Source organism: Benincasa hispida, chromosome 4 (assembly GCF_027475165.1).
Source record: "Benincasa hispida cultivar pf3 chromosome 4, pf3_genome.v1.1, whole genome shotgun sequence".
NCBI lineage: Eukaryota > Viridiplantae > Streptophyta > Magnoliopsida > Cucurbitales > Cucurbitaceae > Benincasa > Benincasa hispida.
Window position 1 is genome coordinate 34,772,830 of NC_143481.1, and position 20,955 is coordinate 34,793,784.

General features: G+C 32.5%; 2 protein-coding genes across 3 annotated transcripts; one reads left to right on the forward strand and one right to left on the reverse strand.

Annotated features, from left to right (window-relative positions):
* Positions 1–2,724: 2,724 nt before the first annotated feature.
* Positions 2,725–5,502, forward strand: LOC120076768 (ubiquitin-like protein 5). Its single transcript, XM_039030674.2, has 2 exons — positions 2,725–3,012; positions 5,229–5,502. The coding sequence occupies exon 1, from the start codon at positions 2,791–2,793 to the stop codon at positions 3,010–3,012; it is 222 nt and encodes a 73-aa protein (XP_038886602.1). The 5' UTR covers positions 2,725–2,790; the 3' UTR covers positions 5,229–5,502.
* An 11,481-nt stretch (positions 5,503–16,983) lies between these two features.
* Positions 16,984–20,750, reverse strand: LOC120076490 (auxin response factor 16-like). 2 transcript variants are annotated; one of them, XM_039030335.2, is made up of 4 exons: positions 20,590–20,750; positions 18,627–19,919; positions 17,418–18,337; positions 16,984–17,304 (listed from the first exon to the last, which is right to left on the reverse strand). In XM_039030335.2, the coding sequence occupies exons 2-4, from the start codon at positions 19,716–19,718 to the stop codon at positions 17,229–17,231; spliced, it is 2,088 nt and encodes a 695-aa protein (XP_038886263.1). In that variant the 5' UTR covers positions 19,719–19,919; positions 20,590–20,750; the 3' UTR covers positions 16,984–17,228. The 2 variants fall into 2 exon arrangements, with proteins under 2 accessions (XP_038886263.1, XP_038886264.1); XM_039030336.2 differs by having other exon boundaries at positions 20,164–20,677.
* Positions 20,751–20,955: the final 205 nt, after the last annotated feature.

Here is a 20,955-nt window from a genome sequence, read left to right on the forward strand (position 1 = left end):
TTGTTTACAATCCAAAATAAATTAAAAATCTAATATAATGATGCTAAAAAGATAAAGAGAGAAGAAGAAATTGAAATGTCTCCTCCGCCTCCATCAGTTTCTGCATTAAAAGGCCCTAAAATTCAAAGAAAAGTATTTATGGAATCAGGTGGAGCGTAGCTATACTAGGCGCAGTGAAACTACATTGGCCTTTTCTTATCGTAGTGTAATGATCGAGTGTTGCAACGGTGATGGGTTATGTTGTTCAAGTGAGGCACACACATTTTCTCTGTCAAAGTACATCTACTTGTGAGTGTAACTCTAGGCTTGATGGAGGGAAATTATGCGGTACACAGGGACGGTTTGATAATTTCACATTCTTGAAGCTCCAAGTGTCCAATTTCACTTCTGATCGCTCCAAATTAACCACAAATGTTCTATAAAGCTTTGAAATGCATGATTTGCTCGATTTCCTGCAAAAATAAACATTTAATGAATTAAAATATGATAAGCAAACTAGATTAAGGATATAAAATTAGCTCTTTTTTAGAGTCATCATCCCTCGTTTTCAAATTTTCTACCAAATAGATCCTAATAAATTATATTCACTTTGGAATGCACTCATGTCAACTAGGTCAAAGATTCAAATGCTCCTACTCCACACTTTTTTGTATTTAGAAAAAATAAAATTAAAATTTTACTAAATACTAATTTACTTTAGCTATATATATTTTTTATAAAGGTTAGCTTTGTATCTTGTTCCATTTTGGTCCCTAAACTTTAAAAAAACGTTTGTTTTAGTCCATAAACTTTTAGAAAGTGTTTATTTTAGTCCATTCTATTAAAATTATGTTAACTCTTCAACGGAAATGTGAGGGAGTTTATATTTTTGGGTGACTATACTCTAGATGTATTGAGCAAAATGAAGGTGAAGAAAAATGTCGACAACCAACATGTAAAAATACTGAATGACCAAAATTTTAAACTAAAAATGTCTTTTAAATTCTCCCATTTTGCCACCTTATTCAAAATTGAAACTCTAGAGTTTTTAGGACTAATTTGGTAGCCTAGTCATCCAAAAATACAAAATACTTCGCCATTTGTTAAAGAGTTAACAAAATCTTAATTTAGCAGAGATAAAAGTAAGTACTTTTTAGAAGTTCAAGGATTAAAATGATAAATTTTAAAAATTTAAAGACCAAAATAAAATAATATTCAAAGTTCAAGGATTAAAACAAATATTTTTAAAAGTTTAGACACAAAAATACAACATAAATCAAAATTCAAAAACCAAGATGATATTTAAACATTTTATAAAAGTATAGTGCGAACCATCATTATAAAGCTGGTGCAAAACTTAAATGGTTGCAATATTAAGTGCAAAAAGAAGCAGAAAAAAAAAAAAAATGCCGGCGGGGTGTAGGATATTTTTTTGCCCTATAATTTTGATTTTCATTTCAATTTAATTTATAATTTAAAAAATATTTTAATTTTATTTTTGAGATTTGAATTTTTATTTCAATTTAATCTAAAAATATAAAATTTATATTTTTAGCTTCGATTTTTCATTAAATATTTATTTTCAATCTCAATGCTCATATCCAGATTAATTTAAAGAATTACAATAATCATAATTAATTAAGTTTCACTATTTTTTTATCAATACTAAAATTATTAATTTTAAAATTCACTTCATACTCATTTTAAATTAATTAATAGACATTCACATTAAAAATTGAAATAAATATTTAGTAAGAATTCGAGTTTTAAAGTGTGAATCTTAAAATTTAAAGACTAAATTGAAACAAACTAAAAATGGTAACGTTTTGAAATGCACGGATAAAAAAAACCTTTTTTTTTTTAAAAAAAATATATATATCAGAACTAGCATGTTTAGGTTTTCACTCTACAAAACTAGTAGCTTTTTTAAAACTTGTTAAAATAATTTTTCTCAATTCATTTCGGGCTTAGTTACACATCGAGATTTGCTAATTTTTATTATGTAATCTTCCCAAATATTATGCCAAATGTTATATATGTTCAATTTTTCTCCAAATTCAATTATGTTTATTATATATTATATCAAATTATTACGTAATTTTTCAAATATTTAGCATAATTTATGTTTTTCATAATTATATGAATTTTCCAAATTCCAAATGAGTTTTCCAATTATCAAAATAGCTTTTACAAATTGATTTAAGATTTCTAAATGTTGGAATTGATCAAATTTTGCGAAAATTTGGGTAAGATTTGGGATATATATAGAATCAAAGCTCAAATATATGAATTTCGATGTTAATTATGTCCAAAATTTCACCAGAAAGCTCAAATATATAGAATTTCGGTGTTATTTTGTCCGAGATTAACAGATGCACATAATCTTGGTGTATAATCGGACAAGATATATCGATGAAGTACTAAACAATCGATAAGTTAGAAATTTTGATTTTTTAACTAAAATCTCGTAGTCGATCTTGTCCGAGATAGATCAAGAAAAACTATTCTTACGAATTTTAAAAAATGATGCTAGTTTTATAAGGTAAAAATTTATACATGCTATTTTTGACCATTTATCATTTTTTTTTTCAATTAAAAAAGAAAAGGTTGAAACGACGGCGTAGCGGTACTAAGAGTATTTGTATTATCAGAAGACGACCAAGTCAACGCCATTGACGCCGAATTTTCAAGGCGGCGGAAAATATATAATAAAAAACGAACGAGCGCAAAAATTCTCTCTTTAATTTTGCATTTTGCTGTGTTGAACTCTAAGGCGACCTAGGGTTTTGCTTTCTTGGGAGAAAGAAGAAGATGATCGAGGTGGTGTTGAATGATCGGTTGGGGAAGAAGGTGAGAGTGAAGTGCAATGAAGACGACACCATCGGCGACTTGAAGAAGCTCGTGGCTGCCCAGACTGGGACTAGAGCTGAGAAGATTCGGATTCAAAAATGGTACAATATCTACAAGGATCATATTACTCTCAAGGATTACGAAATCCACGACGGCATGGGCCTCGAACTCTACTACAATTAGGTTATTTTCTCACCACTTTTGGATATTTATTTGTTTTTCTTATGTGATGAGTTTTGGAGGCTCTGGTTGATTTTTCTGAATTTATGATGAAATTCTCTTACATATGATGTTTTCTTTTCATTCTGTTCACTATGGCCTATCCCTAGAATTTTGCCTTACTCGGTCCTAATATTTATGACTCCATCCATGAGTTTTGGTCAAGGCAAAGAGAGAAAAGATGGCGGTAATTTAACTTTGGTCTGGTCATTGTTTACCAGTTGATCTTGTTTGTTGGATTTTAGGGCGACGTTGGCGGTAATAACTTTGGTTGTGTGGAGTAGAGATAGGACAATAATAGAAAACCTGGGAATTGTTTAGGCCCCGCGTGAATTCCACCCATTTGATAACAATTTGGTTTTTTATTTTTGTTTTTGAAAAATAAGTCTATTTCATCCACATTTCTTACCATGATTTACATCTTTCTTATTGAATTCTCAGCCAAATTTCAAAATAAAAACAACTTTTTGAAAGCTACTTTTTTTAGTTCTCAAAATTCAGCTTGATTTTTTAAACCATGGATGAAAATTAGATAACAATGGGAGAAATTTGGAGATGGGAGTAGTGTTCATAGGCTTAATTTTAAAAAACTAAAACAAAAAACAAAATGGTTACCAAACGGGGCCTTATTTATTTGTTTTCGCTTTAATTTTTGGCTTAGGCTAGAGAGTTTACTATCCATTTTAAAACTGTCAAGGTAGATGACTGCTACATGTTAATTTAAATGCCGATGATGTAAAGTAGAAAGTGCAGTTTAAATTTGAAAGTACATATAATGGATGTGGTAGAAGTATTGATCTGTGATTGAGTAGGCATGTTTTAGCTGTTGTAATTTAGATATAAAAGAAGTTGGTGAAAATAAAGGTGCCACGATTCAGATGAATTTGGAGCATAGTTCGTTATAGGTGAATTAGGAAGTCCTTTGTTCCAGCCAGAACGCTGATCACTTTGCTAAAGCAAGAAACAGTTCTGGAAATAATTTTTTGTATTGAGCTCGTCCACCTATGGGGGTGTTGCTGGACAACTGGTGCGTCTCATATAACCATGTTGAATTAAATCCACCATATGAGTCATTCATCCGCTGTGATCAATTAATCTAATGGATCTTGGGGAACTGTCTATTACCTGATTAAGCTTTCTTTATAGCCCTGTATCATTCAAATGAAATTATCTTTCCCTATGGTGTAGTTATTAGTAATTCTACTCCTTATCAACCTAAACATCCATCGATAGGCGAATTAGAAATGTAACAATGAATCATCCCATCTCTGACCCCTCTTCTCGGGGTTTTTCACTCTACCACAAGGTCATTTAAAAACATTGGAAAAATGCAGCTTAATATCCAATTATGCCACCTTTGCCTAAAGCCATTTTTCCCGGGAACCACATCAAGGAAATGCCAGAAAGTAGGAAGAACTTTCTGTCATATGAACCAGATGACAAGTATCTATAAGCCATATATGAACAATGTCAGCAGGTTGCTGTCAACTATTTTGTGCCAAATGGAAATGGGTGGGTGAGGGGAATTATTCGGAAGGCTTCAAAACACTGATTTATCATTAGAATTTGCCATTCGTTACTTTCTCCTGCTCTCTGGATCGAGGATAACTTCACCCTTTTAAATGGCTAAACTGGGAGTTTCCGGGTTTGCAACAAATAGGGAAATCCTCATGAAAATTTAATTTTTAAATCTCTTTCAAAAGGAATTGAAACACCCTAGGCCTAAACCAGTGGGACACTACGACTGGTCCTCTGCAACTCTACATAGAGAAAATTCCTTAAAGAGGTGAGGTTTCTATTTTGGATTCGTCATTTAGGGAGCCTTACTCCCAACTCCCAAGTGGCAAGGTTTATTTTCTTGTAGTTAAGGAGAGGCAACTTTAATATGTTCCTCAATTACGCACCTGTAGGTGTTGACTAGTTAAAGACCTCAATTACGCACCTGAGCATAGGTGTTGACTAGTTAAGACCTATACCCTAAGTCAAGAGGTCAGATATTCAAATTCTTCGAACTTTGTGAAAAAATTGGTGATTGAGGAATGTATATATAATGGATAAAATTCCTCGAACTATCATATGATAATTTATTTCTTGTATCTTAGCTTAAAATTCTACGCATTGTTGCTTTTCATTTCGAAAAATGAATATGAATAAGCTGATTTTGTCTCCTTTTAATTCAGTTAATGCAGGCGTGGAAAGCCATACGGTGTGCTTTGCTACCACTCTCTTAGCTCAATGTTGTCGTATGGCGCTGCCTGTGTAATTTGTAACATAAGACGCATATATTGATGACTGTTTCAGAATAAAACTTGGTTTGTGATTTCAAGTGTAATACATACACAATCAAACTGCTTGTTTATGTTGTGGTAACTTCAATTAACCTTATGCTTTAAGGGATCATTTACTTTGGTTCTCATTGATTTCGAATTTAAGAAGTGGATTTCAAATTCAAAATTTGAGAAACTTATGTGGTATTGCATGTATATATATGACAGTGGATCAATGCCTAGAGGTGAATTATCATTCTTGATCCTATGAATTTATTTTTATTTTCATTCTTATCCTATTTTTTATTTGAAGAATTAGGATTGAGGGTATAGACTCTTTGTTTGAAGATTCGGATTCTTTTGTCAGTAAATAATTGATTTTTAGTATATTCGTTAATGATTAATAAAAAATAACAAATATGTATAGGGTGGGGAATATATTCTCCTATTATCCTCGGAAAATGCATAAAGGTTTTTCTCTCAGCTTCAACTTTAACTGCCTTTTAAATGTGAAAGCTGCAACTTGTCAATTCGATTGGTATTGTCTCTTAGTTAGGTTGAATATTAATTTTGCAAGTTGTAAATTTGAGATTTGATAACGTTATTGTTTCTTGTCTTCTGTTTCTGTTTTTCATTTTTTAAGAAATAGATGTGATTGATAATTGTTCTCATTTCTAGTTTCTAGAATTTGAGAAACGTTTTAAAAAATGGAACCACAATCGAAGGACTACTAAAAATAGTTTGTTCATGTTTTGTTTCCATTTTTTTCAGTTTTGTTTCTTCCAAGACCTAGAACGTTGGTTTGTTTGGTTGGTTGGCAATGAGATGCACTCAGGCTTTATCTATGGGTAATAGGTTCGATCCTCGTGGAATATAGTTATGCTTTTTTTTTTTAAAAAAAAAAAAAAAAATTATTTCATTTATTTCTATATTAATTTGGTTATATCTATTTTACATTTCTTTCTTTCTTTTATATTTTTTTTATTAACTTCTTTTATAATTATATGTTTAATTTAATTTTAAATTTTCTAATATTTAAATTTATATATTATTTTGATTTTTAAATTGTAAATTTCCAAATTTAGTTTTTAAATTTTAAATTTTGCAACATGCATGTTTATATATTATTTTAAATTTAAATATATTGTTTGTAGTGTATTTGAAATTGATTATAATTATATAAATTTCGTTTACCAATATTTACATAATAATATAATTGAGTCGAATTTGTTTAATAAGAAATAATATTTCATATCAAATTTTTAGTAACATATGAATGATAGAAATAATTATATGATAGGCATTTACTTTGCAGTGGGGCTTGTGTATATTTGATACATTTATAATTTGATGTATGCTACATATACATACATATATATATATATATATTTTACATAACTACATTATATTTAAACTATAAAATAAGAGAAAATGTTAGGAAAAAAATACAAGAAACAATAAATGATCACCATAGGAGTTCGTGGCAACGGTTGGAGTTGGCTATCAATGGTAGTGGTCGAAGGTGGTGATGGTTGCCAAAATTGGCCAACAGCGGTGGCCATGAGTGGCCACTATTGGTTTTAGCTGGAGTTGGGTGGTGGCGATGGTTGAAGTGGTGGCCAACGACGGGAAAAAAATTAAAGGAAAAAAATGAGGAATGGAAAACAAGAAAGGGTTATCAAACAAGTTTTTGTTTTTTTCTTTTTCTTTTTCTTTTCAAGAAATAGGAAACATAAATAGTTACCAAACATATTTCTATTTTTAGTTCTTTAAATAGAAGAAACAGGGAACATGAAACAAGAAATCGGAAACATGAACGTTATCAAACGGGTCCTAAATGTGTGATTCTCCAAGTTTAGGAGGAGGACATGAATGAACCGATATCATATTTGAATGAGAAAGATCCCGAGGATGTGAAAGTATGGTTAATAAAGACTTAAAAGAATTCAAAGTTACTACTTATACCAATAAGGTGCACCTTCCTTTTGGCTCAATTATAAAAACTTTAAAGTTAATACTTAACTTGGAGCAATTCTATGTCGGGTGATCTCTTGGGAATTTTCCTAAGATGCGAGTGAAGACAACGCATGTTGAAAGGACCGTGATCCTATTCTGAATCTTGGACTTGGGCGTTAGAAAATTTGTTCAAAGTGTTTATTTTTAGTTCTCTGTAGTTTTGGAGTTTTGAGAAATGGCATTTGATGTTATTCCATTTGTAATCATTATCTTGTTATTAAAAGAAAGCTAATGAGACATGATAATATTTTTATGGTTAATCTGATTTGATAGGAGCACATTAGTTAGGTTAGATTATAAAAAATGCATACGAGTTTCGCTATTTGTTTAAAAATATTCTTATTCTTTTGAAAGTTGTAATATTACTCTTCATCTTTTATAAACGTTTGAGTAGAAAATTTCCAGAATTTCAACGAAATTTGGAACTTAGAATGGATCGTCACACTACTCTCGATTACTTAATTGAAGGAACTGTGAGGTCTACTATGGAAGCGGGATTGTCTCCAATTTTGTTTTTCACAAATTTATATGTAGTAAACATATAATTATACATATACATATTTGCTTTTCGTGAAAAAAATATCAATTGAAGTGGAGGGCTTCATTTACAATATGCTTGTAAATAAAAAAGAGGAAGAAAGGTTAGTGATTAACTTACCTTTGAAGAACAACTTCTTCATGAAAGCCTCCTCTCCGGTCACAATCAATCACGAATCAAAACGCCGTCAACGAGGACACCGCCACAAAATCAACCTCTATATTCTCTATAGGATAAGAGAATTCTCGGGAGTGTGTGGGCCCTGAGTTTGGGAGAGGGAGAAAGTTTTTGGAGGGATAATTTTTCTTCTATGTAATCCTTTTTCAAAATCACATAGAGAACTTCTGTTAAAAATTTTTGAAGATAGGGGAAGAAGATGAATAATATGTAACCTCCCTACCACGATTCATTGAGAGATAATTAAGGGGAGGGAGTCCCTTTAATTTTGAAATTTAAATTTAAATTTAAATTATATATATATATATATGTAAAATAACTAACTTATTATATGTATATATAACTATATGTTATATTAAATATAACATATAACCTATAGTTTTTATATTGTATCAAATACAATATAACTTATAGTTTTTATTTTTCTCAATAATACATGACATTTAATATAAATCACATTTATACTAAATGTAATTGTATGAATCTCATCCATATATTAGTATTTGAATCATATTCAAATATTTAATTCATCTCAAAATAAACTTTGTATTATAATGTATCAAATACCCTATGTTAATTATATAATATATAATTAAGTTAAATTAATTATATCACATATAATTAATTCCTTCAGTTAATTTGAAGGATTCAAATTAATCCAAAATTAATTCTTAATAATCCTTGTTGAGCTACTGAGGGGACCTTATGAACCTGTAGATTGAAGTTCCAATGGTACTTGAATAATTAATTAAACTTCTTTAATTAAATTATTCAACATCCATTAACTATCGGTCACTCCAATAAATATCGATAACTGCACTTTTCGCACTAAAAATATATTTATGTGTCCATTTGATATAACCAATCAACAGTGCGATGACCCTTCACAAATTGCTCGTAAGTACAGCTGGGTCAAAATTATCGTTTTTCCCCTATAGTTACATTCGACTTTTTAAGTACCACTAATCCATCTAATGAACAATAAGTCATAGTCCAACTATGACCAAACCTCTCGCAGGCTAAGAGATGGTGTGGCGGCACATTGTTCAAGCCTCGGAATCAACCCTTAAGGGAGAAATTTATCTACTTACTTCGATATTAGAGAGGAATTCCGTCTTGTGTAGCTCTCCAATCAGAAGAATCCCCAAAATGGTAGGCTTATTGAGTCGGCGATCAGGCCACTCTCACCCATTTAAATCAAAGGACCACCTTTATAGGCAAGAGTTCACAACTCACTCAAGATTCAGGTTATGTCACCTATGGTCATCCTAGTGAAATGTAAGTCTCTATTATTAAAGGCGTTATATAATGAGACTATTCATTTCGTGGTTCGATCTTATACAAATCCTTTTGTATAGACACCCCTGCTCACATGTCTTTATATGAATGATCAAGATCATATCATTTATAACACTTTACAACAATTGCAACATCTACAAAGCAAGTTGTATTTGTAGTGTCATCAAGATAAGGTATCTAGCCTTATCCATCTACTACAGACCATTTAGATTATCAGTTAAACATGATCCACTCTATATACATGTTTAGGCTACAGAAGATAACTTTGGATGTTAGTTTATTGGTTTTGTGGGTTAATGCTACTAAATGTCAAATAAAATATCTTATATTTTATTAAATAAATAGATCGTCTGTATATTACAATTTCAAACTACATAACCCATGAGATTTAGGACATCAATCCCAATGGGTTCTAAAATCAAACTTTCGATCAAATTTTAAGACTTTCTACTCCAAGGCAACGATGAAATGTTTTGGAAGGACAAACGATTAAATATATATTATCGTTTGTTTAGGTGGTTTTAATTCTTAAAACAAGAAGAAAACATCTTGGTAGCTCAATGGATTCAAGTTGAGAATCAGTGTTTGAGTCAGTTTGAAATATTCAAATTGACAAGAGGGAGTTCAATTATATATGATATAATTGGATTGGTTAATTATATATGATATAATTGGCTAAATGTATGAGATACATTATTTTGGAGGAAATTAGATATAAATATGATTTATATCAAGTGGAGGAGAAATTACTATAGTAGATATGTGATATCAAACTATAGGGTAAGAATATAATATGATTATATTCATTAATTATTAAATTGGTTAATTATATGATGATTGGCCGAAAACTTCTCCTCGATCGTGCGTTAGTGAGAGAATCCAAAGTCGATTATTGTAACCGAAGAATAAAATGAAAATTTGTTTAATTTTGCAAAAGGTTTGAAATTTCGCAATCGGTGTGAAAACGTAACGATCACCTAGTTTGGGAGCCTATACGATAGTAGCTCATTGATCGCATACCAGTGCTTAAACGATCGCACGCCTGTCCTTAAACGATCGCACACCTGTCTCTAACCGATCGCTTAGCTTTCCTAAACGATCGCATAGCATACTGTGTTTTCTAAACGATCGTCTACCTTTTATTAAATGATCGCTTAGTAAAACCTACACGATTGTGTAGCTTCAACTAAATGATAAACATCTCAGATATACGATAGCTCATTCTCTCCCACTTACTTATCGTCTACACGATCTGTCTTTTCTCCTATCTCTACCAAATTCACCAAAGACCACACTTTGGATTCTCACTCCGAGAATACCAAGGGCTCCAATTGGTGGTGTCTTCCCCGCTGTTTACTTGTTCGTGACTGTTTGTGTTGCTGCCATTTGTATAGATGATCGTGCTGCTGTAGCCGACTGGTTTGTTGGGCGATAGGGTTCACGTAGAGGTTCTTCCACTGCTTTTGAGTTCGAAATTTGAAGAGAGTCTTCAACTGGTATGAGAACTCTTTCCCTTGTGTTTTATTGTTCGAAGCATGCCGTTAATTAGTGTTTATTTGCGTAATTATCCTTTGGAATGTATATGTTGTATTTCGGTCACAATGAAATCGGAAAGATCTGAATGCGCTTATGGATGCTCTTCGTTAAGAGTTCCTTTAGTTCTAGTCCTTAGTTCTAGGAACTCCTTACACATATTCTATGTGTCGGGAGTTCTCAAACTCCCCACAATTTTTTTTATTCACCAGGACTTACGGGAACTCCCAATGCGTTAAAATATGTGTGGGGAGTTCCATCATTAGTTAAGTATTGACTTTTCAAATTTTTTAATTTATAATTTGTAATTTTTTAAAATTTAATCTGAATAATCTATAAAAAATCATTAACCAACTCAAACAGATTCACATAATAAATAAAACAAAGAAAACGAAGTCCATACTGTAACAAATAAATGAAAAGTTACAATATCCTACAATAAAACAAAGTTGATACTAAATAAAAGAAATTTGTTTTCATAAATACATGGAAGAAATAAAATGAAAATAACGTCAATAAATACATAAAAGAAAACAACGTCTGAAACACAACATCTTGAACAATCGTCCAACCTTATCTCCGAACAATATCCTACAATAAAACTTTGATATGCATCAACTTCACTAAAAAGTTCAAGGGCAAAAATTGCGAATAACCAGGCGGTCATTAAATCCTCGAATAAGTTCGTGGTATCTCTTTCTTGACCATTAGAGGACATTTCATTCTCAATCCCTTCTTCATTTGCATCTTCGTTTTCATTTTCTTCGACAACATTACCGTCTATAATATCTACTTCGACATTCTGTATAGAATGAGTTGTATGACTTTCAAAAGCTCTATATAAGTATCCTGGCTCTCCATGATATACCCATTCACAGTATGAGGGAGATATTCCATATGTTAATAGATGTCGTTCCACGATATCTAATTTTTCCCAAATTGAATTCATATAATTCTTACACGGACATCTTATTAGTCTGGAATCAGTAACATGAAACTTCGCCATATCTAAAAACGGGATACTCTTTCTCTATACTCCACTGATAACTTATTCCTTAGTTTAATCCATTCTTTATTCATCCTTAAAAATAAATCTTTTTTGACCAACTTGTAATCCAAAACAATAACTTGGATTAGAGGACAAAGTACAAAGTCTTTATTAAGCAGGAAGTTTGATTAATTTAATAAACAATTCCAAGTTTCTTCAGAGAATTTAAAATTTTAAATAATCTCTAATAGGTGATTTGACTTTTTCTGCTCCTAATGTAATTGATTTGTTTTCCCCTAAACTAAGTCCAAAATTAAGTAATTAGCCAAAGGGGTCCTTTGTTTTGCCCCTTGTGTTATTGATTTGGTTTGAAAACTAAAGTATTTTTAGGAGTATAGAGTTTAGGGGTATAAAGTTCAATTTTCCTTCGTTAAGTTAGTTGAATTAATAGAGGTGAACACTAAGTAATGTATCATTTTACTTATGCATGTGTCAACATCTCACAAACATCATAGTAAATTTGAAATATATTTTTATTAGTTTTAGTCAAGCAAGCCACTAAATCCCTAACCTTAAGAATTAAAAGGAAAAAAAAGACTCAATCCACCAAATTGCAGAAATTGTAACATCCATAATCCATAATTCACAATAACATCCACAATCCATAATTCATAATTCACAATAACATCCATAATATTAATTACATGTAGCATCCATATTCCACAATTTACAATGACATCCACAATCCACCAAATTGCAAAAATTGTAACGTAATGAAATGGGTCAATATCAATTAGTGCAACAAGGAAGAAAAAAAAAACCATATACTAGAAACATTAGATTTAATTTAAAGAACAACAAATGAGATAGATGCTAAATGACAATAAATCAAAGCAATCGTAATCGTATTTCAAAGACTAATCGAATTTCAAATTCATAAGAAATTAAACAATGGCTTAAATTCGCAAAATAAGATAAAGGAAATGAAAGGGATGTAAGCAAGCCTGTTGAAAGCTTGCGAAGGACACTGGAGCGGCAGACGACAAGCAATGGAACGGCAACGACAAGGAAATGAAGAAGAGACGCGAAGAGAAGGGGTTTCTAGTTTGGGTTAAATGAAAGGGTTAATGGGGAAGAAGTGGCCAGCGGCAACGCGAAGGGGGAAGGGGAAGGAGGTGGCGGCGATGGGGGAAGGGGAAAGAAATAGGCGGCAACGAAGGGGGAAAGGGAAGGGTAACAGGTGGGGAAGGGGAAGGGGCGGCGGCGGAGGGGGAAAGGAACGACAACGGCAAGGAAATGGAAAAGGGACGCGAAGAGAAGAGGTTTCTAGTTTGGGTTAATGAGGAAGAAGTGGTCGGCGGCCAGCGACGCGAAGGGGGAAAGGGAAGGAGGTGGCGGCGATGGGGTAAGGGGAAGGAAATAGGCGGCGGCAAAGGGGGAAGGGGAAGGGTAACGAGCGGCGAAGGGGGAAGGGGAAGGGGAAGGGGAGATGGTGAAGGGGGAAGGGGCAGCGACTAGGGTTCTAAAAACTTGAGTAATGGAGAAGAAAGGGAATGAGGAAGGGGATCTGGTTTTTACCATATGGGATCTCCCGACGCCGCCCGACGGGCGTCAGGAAATCCGTCGAGAGTTCTTTAGAAACTCCCAACGAACTTCTTCATGCTTCCGGAGTTCCTTAGGAACTCCCGACGGGCTTTCACGTTTTCGGGAGAGACCCTATCTCTGAAAATTTAGTGTCTGTGTGGTAGATAATCTGAAAATAGAAATTTGAAAAATAAGGGATTAGATTGAAATAAAGTTGTATTCTATCTTTTCATATATGTGTTTAGTAGTAGAATTCAGAAATTAAATTTTAATTTAAACAATTGCAAACTAGTTGTAGTTATCTATTAAATATTAATGAATAATAAACTATTATTAATTTATTTATGAATGTGATTAGGTTAAAAAATTGTATAATTATTATTTTGTAATATTATATAATTTATAGGATAAATTAAAAATTTTGTCCCAATGATTTGGAAGAAGTTAAAATTTAGGTCTATAGTTTATAATTAGAATTTATCATCAATGGTTTGATAAAAGTTCCATAAATAGTCTCTATGGTAGAGACTATTTAAGAGGATTTAACAAACCATAGGGACTATATATGAAGTAATTATCAAACCATAAGAACTAAATTCTAAATTTTAAAACCATATGGACTAACTTTTAATTTTATCAAAATCATAGAGACTAAATTTGGAATTAAACCTAATCTATAATATACTACAATACTTATTTTAATTTTTAAAAGAGTGAATTGAGTTTATAATATGACATTCAATATTTCTAAATGTTTTTATCTTTATTTGATATGATACCAAGAAAGTGTGGATTTGTCAAGAAGATTACCATCACATTTAGGAAGTGTGGATTCCTAACGAATATGACTTACTATATTTCTAAATGTTTTTATGGTAACCAAGAAAATGGGAATGCATCAAGAAGATTACCATCACCACGATTAAAAGTTGTCAAAAAAAAAACAAATAAGTTTCAGCAATTCTTTAAGTTAGTCTTCTAACATTTGAATACTTCAAAAAAAAAATGTTTAGAATTAACACTCAAAAGTTTCGATTTTTTAAAACCATCATCCTTTAAGAAAATCCATTGAAATAATTTCTTTGGTTCATCTGGTTGAGCTTGACCACTAAGATTTCGATAAAAATTTAAAATTCTCATCATATCCAATGTTTCTATATATTTTCCAAATCTTACTTAAGATTTGATATAAGATTTGGCGTAATTGAGGTAAATTCGAAAAGATATAAGATTTAGTATAAGATGTGAAAAGATTACATAATATTTGAAAACTAGTAGATTATCTTGTTTTAATTAAGTGAGAAAACCAAAAAAAAAAGAAAAAGATAAGATGAAAAAGTTAATTTTTTATTAGAATGTACGGTGGTTGATATCGATAATCGAGAAAAACTATTTCAACGAATTTTTTTTAAAAAATGCTAGTCCTAAAAGATGGAAATATTTGAGGATTATTTCTAATGATTTTTCAAAAATTAATTATGAAATTTACACTTTTTAAAAGGTCAAAGGTATACTTGCGAATGAAATAACTAGTAAAAATAATAATAATAAAAAAATTATTTTTAAAGTACATACTTATACTTAGTTGTAGACATTTTTATGGGTGAAGATAAGATTATTTTTGTATATATTAATCCTATTGAATATGATGTTTTGGTATAAAGTCTAAACATTAGTCTTTAAAAAAAATGTCATTATATAATAATGAAATATAATCCTTCTTGGATTATTAAACATTATATATAATATTTTCACGAATGTCTCATGGTATTGTTTAATTTGAAAAATGAAAGGGGTTTGTGGAGGCAACGAGGAATCAGATCAGAAAGAGGAATTTTTTTTTTTTTTTTTAATGTTGATATTTAATGTTGATATTGAGCTGTTTTTAGCAATGGTCAAAGTTGGAAGAAACCATGGCGATGAACAAGGTAATAAATGTCGGTTTGTTTGACCAAATTCTGTGTTGACTTTACAGCTAAATAACACAACCCCAAGCTAATGCCAAATTCGTCCAATGTTTTTTCATCATTTTTTTTTAGGTTTCGGATTTAGGGTTTAATCAGGATTAGATTCATACTATGGTGATCACTGGTTTAAAATCGTTGTTTTTTGGTGAGAATAATACCTGGTTAGCATCTTTGATCCAAGAGATGAGTTATTCTATTAATTATGTTTGGTTTGAACCTACTTAATTACCGTGCTCTGGACCAACAACTAAGTTAGCTATTTTGGTTATATTCATTTGGTGGTTGTCTTTTAGTACAATTAGAGGTATAGGAATTCGAACCACAAACCTCATCGTGGCTAACACATTCGCTTTAACCATTTGGTGGTTGCTATTTAGACGGTTTTCTTTTATGTTTATCAAAGAACTTAATGTAAATAAAAAAAATTTGATTGTATTTAAAAAATATCCATGAACTTTAACATTTATTTAAAAATGTATTCATATTCTTTGAAAGTTATATATAATATTACTTTTTCATTTTCATAAACACCATTTCAAAACTAACATTGAAGTAAAAAAAAAATCTTTTAGAATTTGGGACAGAGATATTGACTTAGAACAAGTGTAGTAATACTTAAGTCCCAGTTTATGTTTTATGTCATTATCACATCGTTCAAGATTTCAATTTTCGTCCAACATTTTAACATATTTTTAAACCATCCACTCTTCGTGGGATACAAATCCGAGTCAGATACTCACCAATATTAAATACAAAACTGATATTTGTATTTGTTAAACAAAGAGGGGAAGGGGAAAAAACTGATTTCATAAAGTTGACTTTCAAAAAACCCCCCCACCAAACTCCCCATGGATTCTTGGATCTGGGTTTTCTTAAAACAATGTCATTAGACCTTTAAAAAAATCTCTTTTTTAAATAAATAAATAAGTTAATTAAATTTAGAACCCCAATGCCAATGACCTCTTGAAAAAAAAAATGCATCAATCGGTTTGTGTTTCTTGGAAGACACCTTTGTTTTTGTTTGGGTGTTCGTGAGTGTTGGTTGGTTGACTTAGGGCTTAGTGCAGTCTTGCACTTGTGAACATGCCCACCGACAAATTTGGTTTTTTCATCTTTTATTTGATCAATTTTTGATAATATGAAAATTAACATGTAATTAAATAGAGTCTATGAATTATCAAAAATTAACATGTAATTAAATAGAGTCTATGAAATAAATGAATAAACTTTGTGTCAAATAATGAATAGAAATAATAGAGATTAAGTAGCGGACATGTTCTGTTTCTGTCACAATGTTCAGTTTTGAGTGTCATTGTCTTTTTTTTTTTTCCCCTCTCTCATCACACCATCCGTTTCTCTTTCTGACACTCTTTCTCAAGGATTCATCCAATTATTTTGTTTCTAAAAACCTGAATCTTTTCTTACCCTTTTTACCCTTTTTTACTTTCTCAAATCTTAATCTTTGCATACTGTAGGAGGAGCCTTTCTTCTTTTGAATTTGTGAATAGATGAATGAATGTTTCATATTGTTGCTTTACAATGAGCAAAATTTTGAACAGTAAAATATGAGTAACTACTAAAAGAGAATCACTACTAGGAAATTCTGGAGTTTTCAACAATTCAAAAACAATCCCAGTTCTTGTCTGGGTAAACAAAGGAAAACTGCTGGCTGCATATCAAACTGCAACTAATCAAAAATTAGGCTTCCCTAATGGCAAGAGGAGAAAAAGAAGGGGTGGAAAGAAACAACAAACAACAGAACTTATAACTCAACTGTACAATAAAAACACAGTTCAATTTTCTCCTACACTCTAATGTCGTCTAATGTTGTCCCTACTTCGAGAATCTGTGAGTATGGTTAGTTTTCGCGCTTTCTTCAGAAACTCGCTGTCAAAACCAGAAATAAACCGCACGATGTAAGAATTCGAAATCTAACAGCCTCTTTATGATCAGATGATTGGCAATGATGAAACAGACTAAAGATTAACACAAGATTTTACCTGAAAGGCTCTTCTCCAACATGCTTTGTAAAGCCAAGTGCATCCTGATAACAAACAGAATTCAGCATTTCTGAGCTTCTTAAACCGAGCATATTGCCCAGTTTTCTATACAATTCTTCGTACGATCTGAGGGCCGATAGATCAAGAGTACGACCAACATTCTCAAACTCCATAAACACTTTGCAATGACCAGTTTCCAAGCTAAGACCGGTTATGTCCTGACCGTTGTACGAGGTAGATCCTCCATCTGATGAATTCTCCAGTGAACCATTTTGTTGCGATGACAAACCAGAACCGTCAGAAAGATTTGATGCTTTCTCTTGATTCGCATCTGATGCATTCGTTGTATCTCCAGAGTAGCTGTTAAAATTCTGTTGGTTAGGAAAAATGAGTTGGCCAAACAATATGATATGAGCTGGTTTTGTTTCTTTGCTTTCTTTCGAGCTTTCCTTTGAGCTTTCGTTTGAGCTTTGGATATGATTTCCCATTGTTAGCCAGTGAGAATGATTATCAGGGTTTCTCATGCCACCAAAAATACCTTCACCTCGAATGCCAGGAAGAGGAGTGGCATCATCAAGGTGCTTAAAACCAGTGGGAAATTGTCCCGAATGCGGTTTGCTGGTTTGGAGGTTGGGTGAAGAGAGTCCAAATTGAGTATGCCTGGCTCCCTGTATGCCTGCAGGAATTTTGTTAGGTGTAATACTTTGTAAGGGGTTGGTTGTGTCAAAGATATTGGTGGAAAACGATGGCATTGGAAGGTGACCAAATACAGAAGTATCTGCTGGAAGTGGAAAACGTGGCTTCTTTCTCGGTGGCGAGAAGGGGGAAACATGGATAGCTGGCATATTTACTACCACTTCAACCAACCATGGGTTGACACTCTTCACATTTTGCAGTAAATCTGGCTCATCCCATGTCACCTACAACAACAATGAGATCGCAAAAATTACAAGCAAAAACATCACATAGACCATATTGCTTATGATGATAACAAAAGAAAATGACCAAATTATTAGATCAGAAAGGCGTACTGTTCAAAGTTCTTATTCCCAACAGTCTCCTCAGGAAACTCACTCAACAGATGAAACAGATGAAGTAATTTGAACCTCACCCATTCAAAAGTTTTTTTTTTTTTTTTTTTGGGGGGGGGAGGGGGCGCATGATTGATGCTTACAAATAATGCATATACAAATTGATGTAAAAACAAACCTGCAGCATTCGCCATGGAGAATCAGGCCACTGAACAGGATCGGCTGCTTGGATACAAGATATAGTTCCCATAAACCAGCTTATCCGAGATGAATCCTCGGTTTCAAAAGGCATCTTGAATCTCATAGCAGAATACCAGTGAATTTGCATTGCAGATCTTAAAGCAGAGGCCTTAACAACAAACTCTGGAGTACCAGCGCATGGGTAGTACACGACCTCAAAGGGTTTACCACTGGCCGCAAGCATTGCAGCTTCGATGATGGATTCTACCTTCACTCTCTCGCTCAGATTCCCATTTGAGTTTCTCCTCACCAATCTACCTTCACTCTCCCTCATAAAATCAGAAAACCCCACAAGTGAAGAGCCTGAATTGGTTGAGTTCCAGCCAGATGAGTAATCAATTCCACAACCAATTCCCCTCTTGGCTCGTCTAACTCCAATACAAAGATCGCCAGTTTCAGCCCTCAAGAAGACAATCGAGTCCCCAGCAACAAGTTTCTTCTGATTCACAAAATTACTCCACCCAGTTGTCAAAAGATGGCGACGTGGAGTTCCTCTATATATATGCCTAAACTTCCAAATCTCACCATGAACATCCTTGGCAAGAATGGTCTGAACAGGAGGTTCTACCGAGTAATCCAACCGAGGAAAGATTGTCTCAGCGCAATAACGAGGCACAGAGAATCCTCCACCATTGTTTGCATCAGATTGTGTCAATGTCTTAGCAAAGGAGGTAGGTTTCTCCTGATTCCTAATTTCATTGTGGCCTAGAAGCTCATCATCATTATCCAAACTGAATTCATTGTTCCCCAGTGGATTCAACTTTATCTTAGCAAAAATCTCATCAGTTTCAGGATCTGCCATATGTCTTATGGCAGATACCCTGCAAGGAATGATTGAAGGAATTCGAGCATTACCGAAATCGACATTTCCCTGGGCATGCTCAGCATGGCCCTGGGGGAAGTAGACTACCTTTGAGTTAATGGTAGGCAATTGAATCAGCCCACCAGCACAAGCATGCCATAGCTGAGAATCTAAATGCTTGTCATGGTTCATCATAGGATCAATCACTGAATCCATTCCTCTATTCATAATGAAACCAAAAAGTCCTCCAAGTTACAGAAACAACTCTTCCTTCCTTATTGATTCTCAATCAAAATCCTCACAGATAAATGAATTTAACAAACCAGATGAACAGTAATCAATCACCCTCTGATAAACATTACAAATTAGGGGAAAAAAACCAAAAATCCTTAAAGAACGACAAAAAGCTCCTGTGCCCAAGCCTGATTACTGGAGAACAAACAACAAACAAATAGAAAAGGAAACATCAGAACCAAAAATAAATAAAATCTAAAACAGTTAAAAGCTGAATAATACTACAAAATATCAGAAATCAGCCACAAAGACAACCAGAGGCATTTTCTCATCTAAATGAGTCAAAGAAGAAACAAATATCCACCAGTTGATCTACAGTGATTTTTTTCCAGGAGCTAAAAACACATTCATCAAGAAAAATGGAAAATAAAACAATAACCTGAATCAAAAGTTGACCCCTCCAAATTAACATCCAAATAGAATCGTAGAGGATGAAACTTGAGTGAACCCTCAAATTCAAATTTGCTGTCATTTACACAGAAACTCAAGATTCCAAACAAACCCCACTCCGATTCTTCAATAATTAATCAAATCCTTCCCCCAAATCACGAAACAGACAGAACAAAATAAATAAATAAATAAATAAAAATAAAAACTCAAGACTAATTCGATAATTCTCACTCTTATTACACAATCCGAGTGAAACCCATAATTCAAATCTCAAAATCCAACAATACAACAGAAGAATCCGTTCCAAATTTCTTCCCAAATCCAACAAAGAAATGAAAAAAATAGACAAAAAGTGTGAAATTAGAACAGAGAGAAGAAGAATTGATAGAGATATTTGTGATAAAGACGTCCGTACAGAGAGAAAAGAGCTAGAAATGAAGTGCTTCCTCCTTCACCAACACTCGCCTGAAAACTCTTTCTCCTTCGCCGACCTCACTTTAATTGCCAGTGAGAAACTGAGAGATTTATTTATATTCTCTCCTGATTTTTTTTCTCTCTTTATTTATTTATTTATTTATTTTGTCGAGTTCATTTTTCTTTATTTATTTTCTCTCTCATTTGAGATTTTTTTTTCTTTCAAATAATGTCTATTTTAAATTACTCAACTATATATTATTAATAAATTTTTATAATTATATGATTTTCTTACCATAATTTTGTGACATTTACTATAAGTCGATAATTATTTTGGTCAATAGGATTATCTTAATCACGGCCATAA

Excerpts from the sequence above, each read along its gene's own strand:
- LOC120076768 (XM_039030674.2), top strand. The coding sequence starts at position 2,791 with ATGATCGAGGTGGTGTTGAATGATCGGTTGGGGAAGAAGGTGAGAGTG.
- LOC120076490 (XM_039030335.2), bottom strand. The coding sequence starts at position 19,718 with ATGAATAGAGGAATGGATTCAGTGATTGATCCTATGATGAACCATGAC. Across the intron at positions 18,338-18,626 it reads CTCCATGGCGAATGCTGCAG|GTGACATGGGATGAGCCAGA; the intron begins GTTTGTTTTTAC and ends TTGTTGTTGTAG. Across the intron at positions 17,305-17,417 it reads GTTGGAGAAGAGCCTTTCAG|CGAGTTTCTGAAGAAAGCGC; the intron begins GTAAAATCTTGT and ends TGGTTTTGACAG.